We start from the raw sequence: 14,876 nt of genomic DNA, 5'->3' as shown, positions 1-14,876 counted from the left end.
CAGCTCAAGATGAAATCGCAATGCCGCTGCTGGAAGAGATCGCAATTCCTTCAGAAACCAAATTTCAACATGCAGACTACAACTTCAGTTTAAATGCTGAAGTCACAGTAAGAAACTTCAGTTTCACATCAATTTGCACCATGAACTGATGCTTGTTTCTCAGCATTGACCATCCATAGATCATCGTCTACCATGAATGCACGAACACCATTCTTATTGTCTATCCAGCTGTAACCACGATCCTTCGCCACCCCTCGACCATTCATCAATGCCCTAACAGCAGATGCATCATCCCATCTACCTAGGGAAGCATATATATTGGACAGAAGAACGTATGGAGCCGAGCTTAGGGGGTCAAGCAGGAAAAGCTTCTCTGCGGCACGTTTCGCAAGTGTAGCATTTCCATGAACAGCACATGCGCTAAGCAATACCTCCCACAGGACAGGATCATCTACGCATGGCATCTTGTCTACTAAGGCTTCAGCTTCCACAAGGCGACCAGCACGACCAAGAGAATCAATCACACAAGTGTAATGAACAGCAAGTGGCTGGATTCCATGGTCCTTTTCCATTGTATCGAGGATTTTAATTCCCTTGTCAACCATCCCAGCATGACTACATGCAGCAAGAACAGCTATGAAGGTCACACTATTTGGTTTCTCATCTGTTCTCAGCATGTGTTCAAAGAGTTCCACAGCTCTCTTGCCATAGCCATTTTGGGCATATCCATGTATCATCTCATTCCATGAAACAACATTCTTGGTTGGCATGGTATCGAAAAACCTGCGTGCTTCATCTACATTACCACATTTAGCATACATATCAATCAAAGCACTCCCGACATAAACACGGAACTCATAACCATCTTTAGCAGTTTGGGCATGTATCTGTCTTCCCTGAGGCAATGACGACAGTCTAGCGCATGAGCATATCACGCTTGCATAGGAGGATTCGGTGGGGAACATGCCATCTTGACGCATCTGCTTGAATACAGCAAAAGCTTCTCTGTTTTGAGAATGATGTGCAAAGCCAGTTATCATTGCATTCCAACTGACAACATCCCTCTCTGTCATCCTATCGAAGACCAGCCTTGCCACCTTGATATGCCCACATTTTGAGTACATATCCACCAGTCCACTGGCAACAAACACATCAACATGAAGCATGGCTCTTATTGAGGCAGAATGCGCTTGCTTCCCAAAGTCCAGAAGACCCAAAGCCGAACAAGAACTTAGAATAATGGCCAAAGTAGTTTGATCGGGCAGCACATTCTGAAACTGCATCTTCCTAAATAGTTCGACTGCTCTGTCATGGCTTTCCTCTTGGCAGTAGCCAGAGAGTATAGCATTCCACGACCTAACATTAGGTTCCACTATCTTGTCAAACATCTCATGTGCTGCCGCAATGTCACCTGTCTTCACACACGCAGCTAGCAAACTGATGTAAGTGACTTCATCCGGTTCGAAACCATGTTGCTGCATCAATTTCAACATGGCTATAGCCTTTATGCTGTCACCTTTATGACCATATCCAGCTATCAAAACATTCCAAGAAACAACATTGATATTTGGCAATGTATTGAAAAGCAATTCAGCTTCATCCGTGTTCCCACACTTGGCGTACATATCAATCAGAGAATTGCCCACATGAAGATCAGATTCAAAGCCGTACTTAACTGCAAGAGCTTGTATCAACTGGCCAAGCACTAACCCATGATGTCGAGGAATGCCAAGCTCATCTCCTTCAGCTCTGGCACAAGCACACAACACGCTGGAAACAGCAACTGGATCGATGAGAATTCCGCTCCTATGCATCCTCTCAAACAATCTTACGGCTTCCTCGATGGAACCACTCTGCATCATACAGCCCATCATCGCAGTGATCGAGACCTCATTTGGATGTGATATCCTGTCGAACACTTTGACTGCATCACCAGAGCTCCCACATTTTGCGTACATCCCGAGCAAAGCATTCTCCACGAATAGATTCCCATCGAGGCCAATTTTCACAGCAATCCCGTGGCACCTGCGGCCATCCTGCAGGGCCATGAGGCTGCCACACGCGCTCAAGACGCTGGCGAAGGTGAAATTGGTCGGGATGAATCCTTCCCTAGTCATCACAGAGTACAAGTCCAACGCTGCCTCCTCGGACCCACCGCGCGCCAAGGCGCCAATCATGGTGTTCCAGGACACGACGTTCTTGTCAGGCATTTGCACAAACAGCTGATGGGCTAACTCCAAATCCCCGGACTTGGAGCAAGCGGACACAATAGCATTCCAGGAAAAGACATTCGGGCAAGGGATGGAGCGGAAGACGTTGACGGCGTAGCCAATGCTATGGCACCGTGCGTAGAGCTCGATGAGGCGGTTGGAGAGGAAGGTGTCGGCGGAGAGGCCGGCGGAGAGGATGCGGGCGTGGGCGGCTCTGCCGTGGAGGTGGGACCGGTTGGCGATGCAGCAATGGAGGAGGTCAGCGAGGTGGGCAAATCTTGCATGGTTCATGCCGTCTCTTCACGCAGCCCGAAGCCGACAGCGTCAAGCTATATATATGGGTTTCACAGTTCATAATATATTAACATACTTATAAAATAATTAGCTAAATTTACCATTCGAGATCGCGTGGCCTAATGGATAAGGCGCTCGCCTCCGGAGCGGGAGATTGTGGGTTCGAGTCCCATCGCGATCGCTAGACAAATTCTTCAAATATCTTTTTTTTTTTGTTCTTTCTATATGGTATTGAGAACAAAGCTACTAAATTCATAACCAACACAGCAGAGGTAGGGAAGAATATTTAGAGTATTTGAAAAAAAATAACAACATGAAATGAGAAATTAAAAAATGAAAGCATCAATCAAAAAATAAAAGAAGAGATTTTTCAGGAAAATCATTTTTTTTATTTTCTTGGTTTATTTATTTTGGTCTATTTATTTTGGTCTATTTATTTTTTTATTACTACCTTTCGGATTTTTCTCAATATCCACAGTTTCATTTTAATTTATCTCTTTCTTTTTAATCTGCAGCGAGAGAAAATTACTATGTCAGCTGGTGATTTAAATGATATTAAAGATTATTTTTCTTATTAGAAAGTTTTGATGATTATACTCTTAATCATGCATTTACTAAAGCAAAGAAGGTGACTGAATGGATGGCTTTAGGTTTTTCTTCATTTTTTTTTTGTTTCTATTTTTTGTTACTTTTTTCAATCTCCTGCAATTTTATTATGATTTCTCTTAACATTTTAATCTTCTGGAAAAGAAAATTGCTAAATCATTCAATGTTTTATAAATGGTATCAAAGATAACTTTTCCTTACTAAAAAATTGTGATTATCAGGCAATTAATCATACATTTTGGAATCCAACAAGGTGGCCAACTGATTGGTTAATCATGCAAGAATTAATACATCCACATGTTTTTTGCTTTACTAAAAAACTCCAGCTACAATTTTAATGATGCAAAGTGACAACAGATGTTAGATTGCCAAGGAAAAAACTGCACCCAGCAGCATAAATAATATATCTGTACAGCATTATCAAAATTAGTTACTATGATGGAGTAATGGAAGCAGCAAAACTCATCAAATCAGGAACTACACTTTGGATGAGTTAAGTGAATGAATGCATGGATCATGTGACACACAAGAAGACACAGAGTTGCTATAGATCAGCATATGTCCAAAGAAGTTTGATACCAAAATTTGCAGTTTCTTGCTTGATGTCAACTGGATGTTCAAGGGGCCTGTCGATTATTTCTTCGAAACTAATGGGAAGAAGATTAACCAGAGAGCCAACAACGGCAAGTTGATTAGGAAGAAGAAACAGAGTTGCTATAGATCAGCATGTCCAAAGAAATTTGATACCAAAATTTGCAGTTTCTTGTCCAGGTTAGAAAACCACTGCTTTACTGGTTCGATTTGGTGAGAATGACTAGTGTCAACTGGATGTTCAAGGCGCCCATTGATTATTTCTTCGAAACTAACGGGAAGAAGATTAACCAGAGCACCAACAACAGCAAGTTGATCAGGAAGGTTGCTTCTTCCCTTTGCATATGTATCAAGCAGAGAAGATAGCTTGTTTCTCAGTTGTGGAACCCCAATCTGCTGATACCCTCCCGAATCAACCCCAAACCTGGAAAACGAATAAATACATATGTTAGAAGAATTTCAGTTGAAGCTTCATTCAAGATTAATAATTAAGACCATTACATGGTTAAAACTTTTTAGTGGAGGAATAATGCAGACTATAGTGACCGCAAAAAGCAAAACGAATTAAATATGTTCCCAAAAACACCTTTTTTATATTATTATCACAAGCTCGCCACAATTCATGAGGCATGACTCCATACTGGTTGCAGAAATGAGATTATTATAAAGTTTATGGAAGTATTGTAACCAGATTAACAGATCCCATTTGGCTTAATATCCACAATCAAGGTGCAAACACAATCCAGTCTACTCCAATTAAGGTGATCCAGTCATAACTGACCCAAGATAAATCAACCCTGATCAGTGGATCAATGGAAGAGAAGCTAATTTGGAGACTGTCATCGCAGGTAAGTGGTGTGGCCATCATGTCCAGGATTTGGCTTACCATCAGAGCTGATTTGAATGTCTAGAACCACAAGGTGGTGACACCAAGACCAAAAGTGGCAATATTGGCAGAGTTTTCTGGTTCACCTTGCTTGCTTATAGTCGTTAATTGTGATGAAGGCATTAGGATGGGATTTCACGGGAACAATAGGATAGAAGAGGGAGCAAAGAAGAAAAACACATGAATTAAAGCCTTGATAGTTTTACGATTAGATTTATCATATAGTGGATACATTATAGAGCTCAACAATTCAATGTACATTTGAAATCAAGAATTGATTTTTTCAGATGGAAATACGATCCATATTTAGTTTCATCAAACTAGATCAGATCTGTTCAAGTACCAGTCTGTTGATAGACCTAGTGTATGGTACATTCAGATAAATAAAACTATTAGCCTGTAATAAATAGATTTTGAACTGATGCCATTGAATTTGCATTAACTATGAGAACACATTACCCCAAGTATTATATAATTTCATAACACTGGGGGACAAAATGTCCTTGTTCAAATCTATTAGCATCACAAAAACCTTGACATTGAGCAAATTTGTCGAGAAGTAGCAATATGTATCTATACAAATATACCTACATATATGCTATTTATTATCAAGTCAATGACACTACTATTAATTTTTAATTCTACACAAGCATTTTAGCCAACTCTTCAAACAGCAGTAACACAACAAGTCATGATGGTAATAATTATCCTTCCTATTCCACAAAATAAATCCTACTTATTCATAACTAAGCACTCTGGTAGTCAAATTTTCAAAGTCAGGAGTGCAGACATTGACTCATGTAAGACAGAAAAAGCATACCTTCCTAGTTGCCCAACCAGCACAACAACCGCAGCTGAAAATTCATTTGGTGGGTATGATTCCAGCATATTCAGAAGGCGCAAAAGAAGATTGTCAGATATCCATTTCCAATTCTGGAATATGAGGACGACAAAATTTTAGTTGATGAGCATTTTTAATTTTAGAAATTATTACATCATCCAAAAGAAACAGAATTTAAACATGAAAATTAATAGAAACCATTCTGAAGTTAAGTGACCATATGGATGCAAGCTTTCATATGCATAACAATTTGTTCAAAAAATGTGTTCTGGATGCCCCTGTAACATGTTTAATACCAATACTTACATATTCAAATATCCAAAAGCTTATACACAGTGAAAGGATCTAAATAAGTATTATTACTATAGAAAAATACTAACAATAATTAATAAAAAGAGAATCAGAAGAGGGGTAGAAGGAAAAATTAGTTCTAACTTTAGGCAGCAAATGATCAATTATATCAAGGGATATTCAAAGAGAGACAACAAGTGAAGATATCCAAGATTCGGGATGTTGCGAAGTCCATTCCAGTTGGTTCAGTAGTTGATCTCCTTCCCACAATTAAGTCTCTAATCTTTTAAATAGACATTGGTTAAAGCAAATACAAAAGCTAAGATCACCAATGCAAACTCGCCTACATATGATCTCCTTTGAGCATATCAGACCACCAATGCAAACCCTAAATTGACCTTACCGAGTCAACTTGAGACTCAGGCTGATTCCACCATTTTTAAGTTTCAGCAACCTGCCCAAGTAGCCAGGCCAGATATGGGCCATAAGATCACATGATCCTACTGCCCGGATAGCGAGTTTAACATCCTTGGATTGCATTTAGCAACTTAACCAAAGGCAGAAACTCATCATAGAAATACAAGTTAAGATATTACAAATATTAAGCAGCACATGTTAACATGGAAGACAACAAAACTCTTGGTCAAAATACATGCAATGACAATTTGCTAACAAATAGATCAATTCCTACTTCTAACTTGAGCTGAATCACAAAATCACTAACAAGAAATTGTCATGTAACCATAATTTCACCACATTAACAAATTTTATCAAGCAAATAAAAAAATTCTAGGCTAGACATGACAAAGATGATCAAACAAACAATCCATTAACAAACTTCACATAAATCTGAAAAAAAGATGAAGTAGAAAGGTACCATGTAGCAACCAAATAGCTCAACAACAGAAACAATATCAACGAAGTAGCAAAGGGCCCTCTTGGAAGTATAGTTCAAAAAATCAACTGCATAATCTCCATACTTGAATAACACACATGATGCTTCACACTGACCACCCAAACTATCAGGTTCTCTTGAACAACAAATACCTTCTTTAAGTCGAGGATTGGATTCAGATAGTGGGTACAATGATGAGGTAAATGAATATCCCACAGATGAACTCCCAGCAAAAGAATCTTGTAATATGTCCATCAGCATGGAAACATTTTTTTCTGTACAAACTGCATCTTTGGAAAAAGGACATTGCTTGCAAGGTGAAAAACAGATGTCCACATCAGAAGCTGAACAAAAAGACAGAAGTGAATGATGTCCACTCTCAAGCAGTGAAACCACTGACTTTATGGCACTCACATGAAAATTGAATTTCTCCATGGTAAAAAATTTCTCACCAATTGCAAAAGCAAAAATGTGCAGCATCAACAAATTGCAATTTGTATCATGTTTACACAGACAAAGAACTTTATAAGAAACTTCAAGAAGAAAACCAATTTGGTCAAATACTGCACAAATAGAGGCCGATAAGATGCTTGCAGCTATTAGCTGATAAGTTTTAGCAGCTGCCTCGGTCACGTTTTGCCCATTCAACTGATAAGATTTGCTAGATAGAGGTGAAGAACATGTCTGCTCTGACTCCATACCATTACACACCATAATCCTTCTTGTTATTAGAAAATCGTCAATTAGGTGCAATAAGATATCTAACTGGCAAATTTCTGAAAAATACTGGCAAGCTGTTGCATCCGAAATCACTACAAGAGAAGTATGGGTTGGTTACCAATCTTGACTGAAAAAAGGAACGGCCAAGCAACCTACAAGAAACTGATAATTCCTTGGACCATTTATAGTAGGTTTAATACCAACAAGATACAATGAGAAAACCAAGGCATGATATATCTACTCTTAACTCAGTTGAAACATAGAACTAGTGAAAACATATTAAGCAGAATTTGGCGAATTAATTGTGCCAGAAAGGTGCTTTTTCTAGGTTCCACTACCTGCCTCAATGTTTTAAAGGAATATGTATGTCAGGTGTTAGTCCTGTACGAAACAAATGTATTGACTAAAGAGTCCAGGCACTTCAAACATATTTGAGAGAGAGAGAGAGAGGGAGAGGATAAACAAACAATTTGTTAGGACAAAAAATAGCACATGTATAGAAAATGTATCATTTACCAAGCTGAGAATCTATGGAGAAGTTGACAAGCAATTCGATCTAAGACTTGCAAGAAGCTGAATTAATTTCATAAAACTTGAAAAAATAGGGGGAAAAAACTTCATGAAACACACAAAAGAAACAACTTAAAAATCTAGAGATAGTGGCAATCAAAACTGATACACAATGCAAGAATGCTTAGTACAATAACTATGGCAAAAAAGGGATAAGGCTTAGGAATAATTTTTATGCAAAATGTGGCTTTGAACATTGACTTGCACAATAACCTGATCAGAAATAATGGAATATTGCTTGCCTTATGATTCTACACAAATGTGAGTCAACTCCCAAAAATAGCTTTTTCGAGAGGGTTTCACCAACATTGGAGTCATCCACAAACATGATCTATCAGCTTATTGAAACACCTAGGTCAAGATATAAAGTATCATTGGCCAACATCCTTTCACAATAATTCCTCTGTGAAGTACAGGAAGTACATTATACAAATTGCGTCATTTTCTTATGCCACGAAAAAGCAATCTCTTTTCAGAAATCATCTTAACAGGTTGTTGATTGACACATTAGTTAGACAAAAAGTCTGATGAATCATTTGGCATTAGCTACTTAAGGATGTCATTCTCATAATTATGCAATTTTAATAACCATTTTCTAGCTTTTTAATCTCATTGATGAGAGATTCCTAATTGATAAAAATTGTATGGAAACAAATAATCAAAATTGAAGAATAAAAGTAGAATACAGAAGAAAAAGGAAAGGCATCATAATCAAGAAAACAAGCCTGCATCACATGCACATGAATTGCTTTACATTGAAACTCAGTCATAATCATAAAATCTGCTTCATAATTAAATCGCAGAAAACTCAAACAGTTGGGTGCAAGAGAAGCAAACCTTTACTAGTCTCTGTTGCAAAAGATTTTGTGAACTGTAAAACATTCTCAACCATTATACTTCCAGAATTTGCAAACAGTGAAACAGCAATGTTGCCCAATAGCAATGAAAAGAAAACACATACTTTTTCCCTGAACAAACAAAAGCCAATTGCAGAACATGTTACAGATCTACTAGAAAGGTTAGAAATAAATTCTTACACTACTACAATGTTAAGTTAACATAAACTTAAATAAGTGTGGCATCAAATTACTTACTCTGATTGAAGGTCCAACTCCAATGCCAGGGAGTGAAGGACTTCCACAATATTGCAATCCACTTGAGATCTCCCAAAGTTCTTAGATGCAAGGTTATTTCTAGCTTGAATGATACGTGATATGCTATCTTCATCCTTGGTATGTGAAAAGACAACACAGCACCCAGTTTTCTCAGATGCAATGTTATTTCTAGCTTGAATGATATGTGATATACTATTTTCATCCTCAGTATCTGAAAAGGCATCACAGAACCCAGTTGTCTCCTCAAGTCCAACATTGCCTCCAAGTGGATTTACTAACTCCTGTTTGGCAGATACATGAACATAACTTTCACTTCTTACTATTTGACCAGGATTTGATGTTTGATGACAGCCAGTTTGAGAAGATTTTTCACCACCAAGAGAGTCATTTCCTACAGTTTGTGAGTATATCAGGATCTATTCAGTTTAAAAATCATCCTACATCCCTAGCAAAGCCATACAAGTCAGCTGCAAGATGTTATACAACTTATCAATAACCAATGATTTCTTTTTAGCATGATGGTTATCATGTTCTTTCATTATATCATTAACCTGATCATCAAATAAGCCTGCATTTGGGGCATCATAAGTTCACAAAGATATATATGTCCTTTTACTAATAGAAGTGATTTACTCGCAATACAACTAAAATTACCTGATGCCAAATGTTGGTCATTCTCCCTTGTTGAAGCATTGCTCCCAACATTTAAAGCAGAAGCAACATATGGATCAATAACATGATGGACAAGAGGCTCAGCTTGTAAATTTTCTCGCAACTTCATGATAGATGGCGGGAAGTCAGTAGTGTTCATTGTGACATCTATATCCCTCATATCAAATCCCTTTCCAGCACCTGAAGATATATTATTCTCATGGTTATGTCCAAAATTATTCAGCTCCTCATGTTTGTTTAAGTCTCTCATAAATGTACGTGCATTATTAAGTTCTGATTCTTCAGATGCATGAACAGAACCTACATTATCTTTCAATACGGGAGGTGTTGGCTTTACAAGCTCAAACTTGTTTGAATTGATTTCCCCATTAATTACATCAAAGCAGTGATAGGTCTCAAAAGTGTCTTTGTCATTTGTAGGCTCTCTGAAATGTTCCTTGATCAAATAGTGAGAATGGTCCTCTCCTTTCAACCCAACGACAGGACACTTTATTACAGGCAAAGTAGGTGAAAGAGGTCTTTCAATTGCTTCCCTGTATCTTCTCTCATCATCGACATCATCCAACATCAGTAGCTTCATACAATCCTCACGAGTTCCATTCTCAAGGAAAACTAAATCAGCTTGATCATTGCTAACAGCAGGAATCTCCTCTATTATGTTTAAAGGATTATTTTCACTAATTTTGGATTTACATGGGAAGCATGGTAGCATGGAACAATCAATATCAATTTCATCCTTTCGAACTTGACTAGAAGGTTGCAGATGTGTAATTCCCAGCCTATCTTCTGCAGACATGAAACTCCCATGCATTTCAGTACGTAAACCTCTTGAAGCATTAATGATCTTAGACATTCCACTATTCTGGTGGCAAATTTCTTTGAGGGGGGCACCTTTAGTTCTCATCAGATTTTTCCCTGAAAAATGTCTCTCTACCAAATGTACTTGATTGTCCTTATCACAGAATGATGTAATAGATGCCATTGGATCATGTATCTTCCTTTTCTTCCCACCACCACAAACTTGTATCTTATCTGTGAATTTGTTTCCTTCATAAACAGATCCACTCCTATGTGTTTTTTTTTTAATGCAACTTCTATGTGTTTTTTTTGCTTCAGATGCAGTCATTTTATTATGTACATGCTCAGCATCTGCACGTGGTACATTTGGGATGATCAGTCCATGACTTGAGAAGCCTTCCGCCAGTTTAGATGATGTCGCCAGGAATGTAGCATCAATTGCCTGTGAGCCCATCAACTCTCTATCACGACAAGTTGTGGAAGTGGAACAGACTGTAGAACTCTGCGGCCTGTTTCTACTGGAATCTCTAGTCAGAGGGTCCACTTCAGATTTAGTACCTGTGATTTTTCTTGCATGCTGTCGTCCAGATGCAGCGAAGCAAGAGCATTCTCTCGTTGAACCAGGAATATGAAATGAACCCTTGCAGCAACAGTTTCCCAGTTGAAAATCTCTCTCCGAACACCTAAGACCGAGGCTGACATTTTGCAAATTGTATCTCAAAGGATCCTCAATCTGTAGAAGTTCGTTAAGCATTTAGAATGATAGAAAGAGATAATTTTTTGTGCAAAGGATAAAGCATTATCAATTATAAGTCCAACACAAAAGAAAAAAAAAAATACTATACAATGTTAGTGATTGACCGCTCAAAGGCTCAGGGTACCAAACATTCCAAACAAAAGAACAATACAGAACATGTGATGTTTGAATAGATTTTCCTCAGCAAAATTGGATTCAAGTGAGAAACAAAAATTCTTTAAAATAAACTTAATAACAAGATCGCTCTATGGACATCCTGAAGTCGGTTCCTAATGGCAAAGAGAACATTTTTATCCCTTGGATTTGACCAGTATTTGCTATTATTTAGCCTTGGCTTTACAATTTTTTACCAATGTTTTTAGAGGCATTACAGAGGCTAGAGATCTCCAAAATTTTACAAATCCAACATAACAGGAAAGTTCATAATAGACATATGGCAGTTTGTTGAGATATTTTTCCTCCTTAAGATGCAGGAAAAAAAGGTAATCAATGAAATGAGAAAGGGACCTGATTCCCTAGTAATGGACTACATTTGCCACAAATTATGTGAACATACTCAAGAGGTTTGCAGGATATGTCCATTAAACTTCAAAAATGCAACTTATGATCAGTTTTAGCAGAGCACATTTGACTCAGTTAGAATACTAATACAGTTATGCATCGCTAGCCAACATGTGGACATTTTGAAGCCTGGAATACCCAATAAACAAGTTCCTGGATCACGAGTCACCTGCAATATTTCAGAAGCATCAAGTTACACATTCATTGCAAACCAAAAGCCAACCTGAGCTTCATGAGGATAAAAAGTTCCTGAAATGTAAGCACACAACTTTATCCACATAGAATTTAGAATCCAAGGACAACTTAAGGAATGGCGTTGAATGCAAATAAAGATATTCAATTATCGGTAAATTTGAGATTGAAAAATAAAAACAAACATCACATGAACCCTTGATGCATACTAATCTGGTAACTTTATGCATGTTAGCATCAAATGGAGCTTTTGTTCGCTAACTTCACAATCATGGAAACAGACATAATCAACATGGTGTCTCTAAGTTTCTAGCATCAGCAAAATAACAGAATGATGGCCACAACATCAAGAAAATGCAAGCAAAACCTTGTTGAAGTAACAAAAGCAACCACAATATAAGCATACGAAGCACAAAGAAGAAACTGATTACAAACCTTTCCAAGGCTATGTGTACCTTCAGTTACGTGAGATATTTGATCACCGAGCATCTTCAGGTGGCATGAGAGTTGGATAAACTCCTGCTTCAATAGATGAAATTGCTGGCTGATAAGCTTTTTCTCCGCCTTCTCAAGCTTAGTCATTCTTTTAGCATACTTTAGTTGCTTCTTTGCAAACTTTAGTTGTTCTTTCAGGGTTTTCACAACAGCAGGTTTGGCGCTTGTGTCACCCTTTAATTTCTTATCCCGAGAACATAGACAGCCGCTTGCAGCTTCTCGTTCCGAAAGAATCTCTACTAACTTCCTTTGTAAGTTCTCTTTGTGTTGCTTCTCATCCTCCAGCATTTGCTTCATATGTTCTACACGGACCTTATCGTCCCTTGCCTCTCTACGTTGCACTTCCAAAATCTTACTTAGCTCTTCAGCTTTTGTCCTCTCTAACTCTGCACGCTTCTTTTCCATAATAGTCTTCTGCTTTTCTTCTTCAATTAATTTATCAAATTCATGCGCTTTGGTTCTTTCTGCCACTAATTTGGCCCTGGCTTCATTGACTTCAGTTTTAAATTTTTCCAAAGAAAGTCTAACTTCCTCAGCTTTCTTTTTATCAGCATTAGCAAGCTTCCTTGCATCATCACATTTACTCTTCTCCATATCCAGCAACTTCTTTGCATCTGCAGCTTTCTTCGTCGCTATTTCAGCCTTCTTTTTCTCGGCATCACCTCTCATTTTCTCTTTAACAAGACTCTCTTTCAGCATCTTTATCTCTGCATCCCTTTCAGCAATATGAGTGTCCAGTGAGTTACTGTGATCTTTGGTTTCCATTTGTTGATAAGCACTTATCTCAGACTTCAATTCATTAATCTGTTTCTCCAATGTATGTATGATACTTGATTCTTCTTCCTTTGACCTTTTATGAAACTCTGCATTCTCTTGTTCCCGATTTACTGGATAGAAAAAAAAAACACTAAATGTAACAAATCCTCTTGGTTCAACAAGTGAGAGGAATAACGTAAAACTCGGTTTTAGCATAAAGAGAGCCCAAATAAAGATATTTAATTTTAGGCATAGATATGCACTCCACTTGACAGGCACGGTACTGAATTTATAAAGCAAAGTACCATCCAACGAAACATCAGTAAAAGATGCAATCTTGCATGCACATATAGGACGTGCGCATAAGGGCACAGACTATATGGACGCTATGGCCTGATAACAGCGCAATATGAGCATACATGCCTCGTCCAAGCCCAGTTGAGACAGAGCATTAGCAAATCAACAACGTGAGAAAGAATGAGGTCAAATACCCTTTTTGAGATTCGCATTCTCGCTTTCAAGCTTATTAAGCTGCTGCTCGAGGATCTGCACGGCTTGCCGGAGAGCGTTCCTGCTTCCCTCCAACTTCAAGAACTTTTGTCTAAGCTGCAAACAGGAATAACATCAGAAACCTCGACAGCAAAACACGACCAAGAAAGAAAATAGGGTGGAACCGAGACTTCACCTTGGCACAGCACGGATTCAGGGGATCGGAATCCGAGGCTACGTCCGCCGCCATCGTAGAAGCGGAGAACGGGTCAGGAAGACGGGTTCGAGCTCACGGCTAGGGTTTTAAGCGGTCGGAGATTACAACTTCATTACGGTATCCGAGGCTACCTCCGCCGCCATGGGAGAAGGGCGAGGAGCAGGGATGGGGACCGGATCGAGGTCAAGGGCAGGGTTTAGGACGGGATTTGGGGGTGAAGAAGAAAACGGTTTAGTTTTAGGGTTTTAGTGGCGGTGCGGGATTCGACGCCGAAGACGGTCGGTCGCGCTTCAGAGTGAGTCTTCGGAGTGAATCCTACCGGCGAAGCCACACTTAAAAATAGGGTCTCCTGTGCACGTGCTAGTCACGTGAGTGCCACATACATTGGTGGAAACGATACATCCGATGGGCATCGATGGATCGCGATCCGATTTGCATCCGATCCTTTAGGGTGTGCTTGGGTGACTTGGAATTCCACCCATGCCCGATCCGATATAACCTCACCAGACTTCCAACCTACGTAATGGCAGTCCGATAGGAACACACTGAAAAATGTATATTATGTGTTATGTGTTTATGGAAAATTAACCCCAAAAAGAATTTACATAATGAAATTTCTAAAGATAAATCGAATAAAAACTTAACTATTCAGCAAGCTAATATAGTATTGTCCTACAGGTTATGGTAAGTGGTAAAACACGTTTGGATTTACAAGCCGTAAAACTAGGCATCGATAATGATTCTTGACAGGATATGGCAAGTAATTAAACATATATCTGGATGTCCAAACCATCCAATTGAGTCAAATTAGTGGGGATGTTCGAATGCACATCCATTGATAAGAAACAAAACCAAGTGCATGCAATAAGGAAAAATCAACAAATGGGTTCTGAATCGAATCCCGTGGGTGAGAGTTTGAA

General features: G+C 38.7%; 2 protein-coding genes and 1 non-coding gene across 4 annotated transcripts; 1 reads left to right on the top strand and 2 right to left on the bottom strand.

The window, feature by feature from the left end:
• Window positions 1-70: 70 nt before the first annotated feature.
• On the bottom strand, window positions 71-2,530 carry LOC103994305 (pentatricopeptide repeat-containing protein At4g20770-like). The gene has a single exon (XM_018830398.2). The coding sequence runs from the start codon at window positions 2,499-2,501 to the stop codon at window positions 129-131; it is 2,373 nt and encodes a 790-aa protein (XP_018685943.2). The 5' UTR covers window positions 2,502-2,530; the 3' UTR covers window positions 71-128.
• Window positions 2,531-2,612: 82 nt separating this feature from the next.
• Window positions 2,613-2,685, top strand: TRNAR-CCG (transfer RNA arginine (anticodon CCG)). Its single transcript has one exon. It is a non-coding gene; the product is annotated as a tRNA-Arg (tRNA).
• Window positions 2,686-3,375: 690 nt separating this feature from the next.
• On the bottom strand, window positions 3,376-14,274 carry LOC135646051 (uncharacterized). Of its 2 annotated transcripts, XM_065165149.1 has the most exons (9): window positions 13,936-14,273; window positions 13,742-13,856; window positions 12,435-13,381; window positions 9,674-11,222; window positions 8,999-9,410; window positions 8,742-8,872; window positions 6,597-7,426; window positions 5,408-5,520; window positions 3,376-4,125 (listed from the first exon to the last, which is right to left on the bottom strand). In XM_065165149.1, exons 1-9 carry the CDS (start codon window positions 13,987-13,989, stop codon window positions 3,825-3,827), a joined length of 4,452 nt encoding a protein of 1,483 aa, XP_065021221.1. In that variant the 5' UTR covers window positions 13,990-14,273; the 3' UTR covers window positions 3,376-3,824. The 2 variants fall into 2 exon arrangements, with proteins under 2 accessions (XP_065021221.1, XP_065021222.1); XM_065165150.1 differs by lacking the exons at window positions 3,376-4,125; window positions 5,408-5,520 and having other exon boundaries at window positions 7,349-7,486; window positions 13,936-14,274.
• Window positions 14,275-14,876: the final 602 nt, after the last annotated feature.

The sequence above is a fragment of the Musa acuminata genome, chromosome BXJ3-8 (genome assembly GCF_036884655.1).
Source record: "Musa acuminata AAA Group cultivar baxijiao chromosome BXJ3-8, Cavendish_Baxijiao_AAA, whole genome shotgun sequence".
NCBI lineage: Eukaryota > Viridiplantae > Streptophyta > Magnoliopsida > Zingiberales > Musaceae > Musa > Musa acuminata.
Note: the sequence above shows the minus strand (reverse complement) of the source record. Positions and strands in the feature narration are given on the sequence as shown.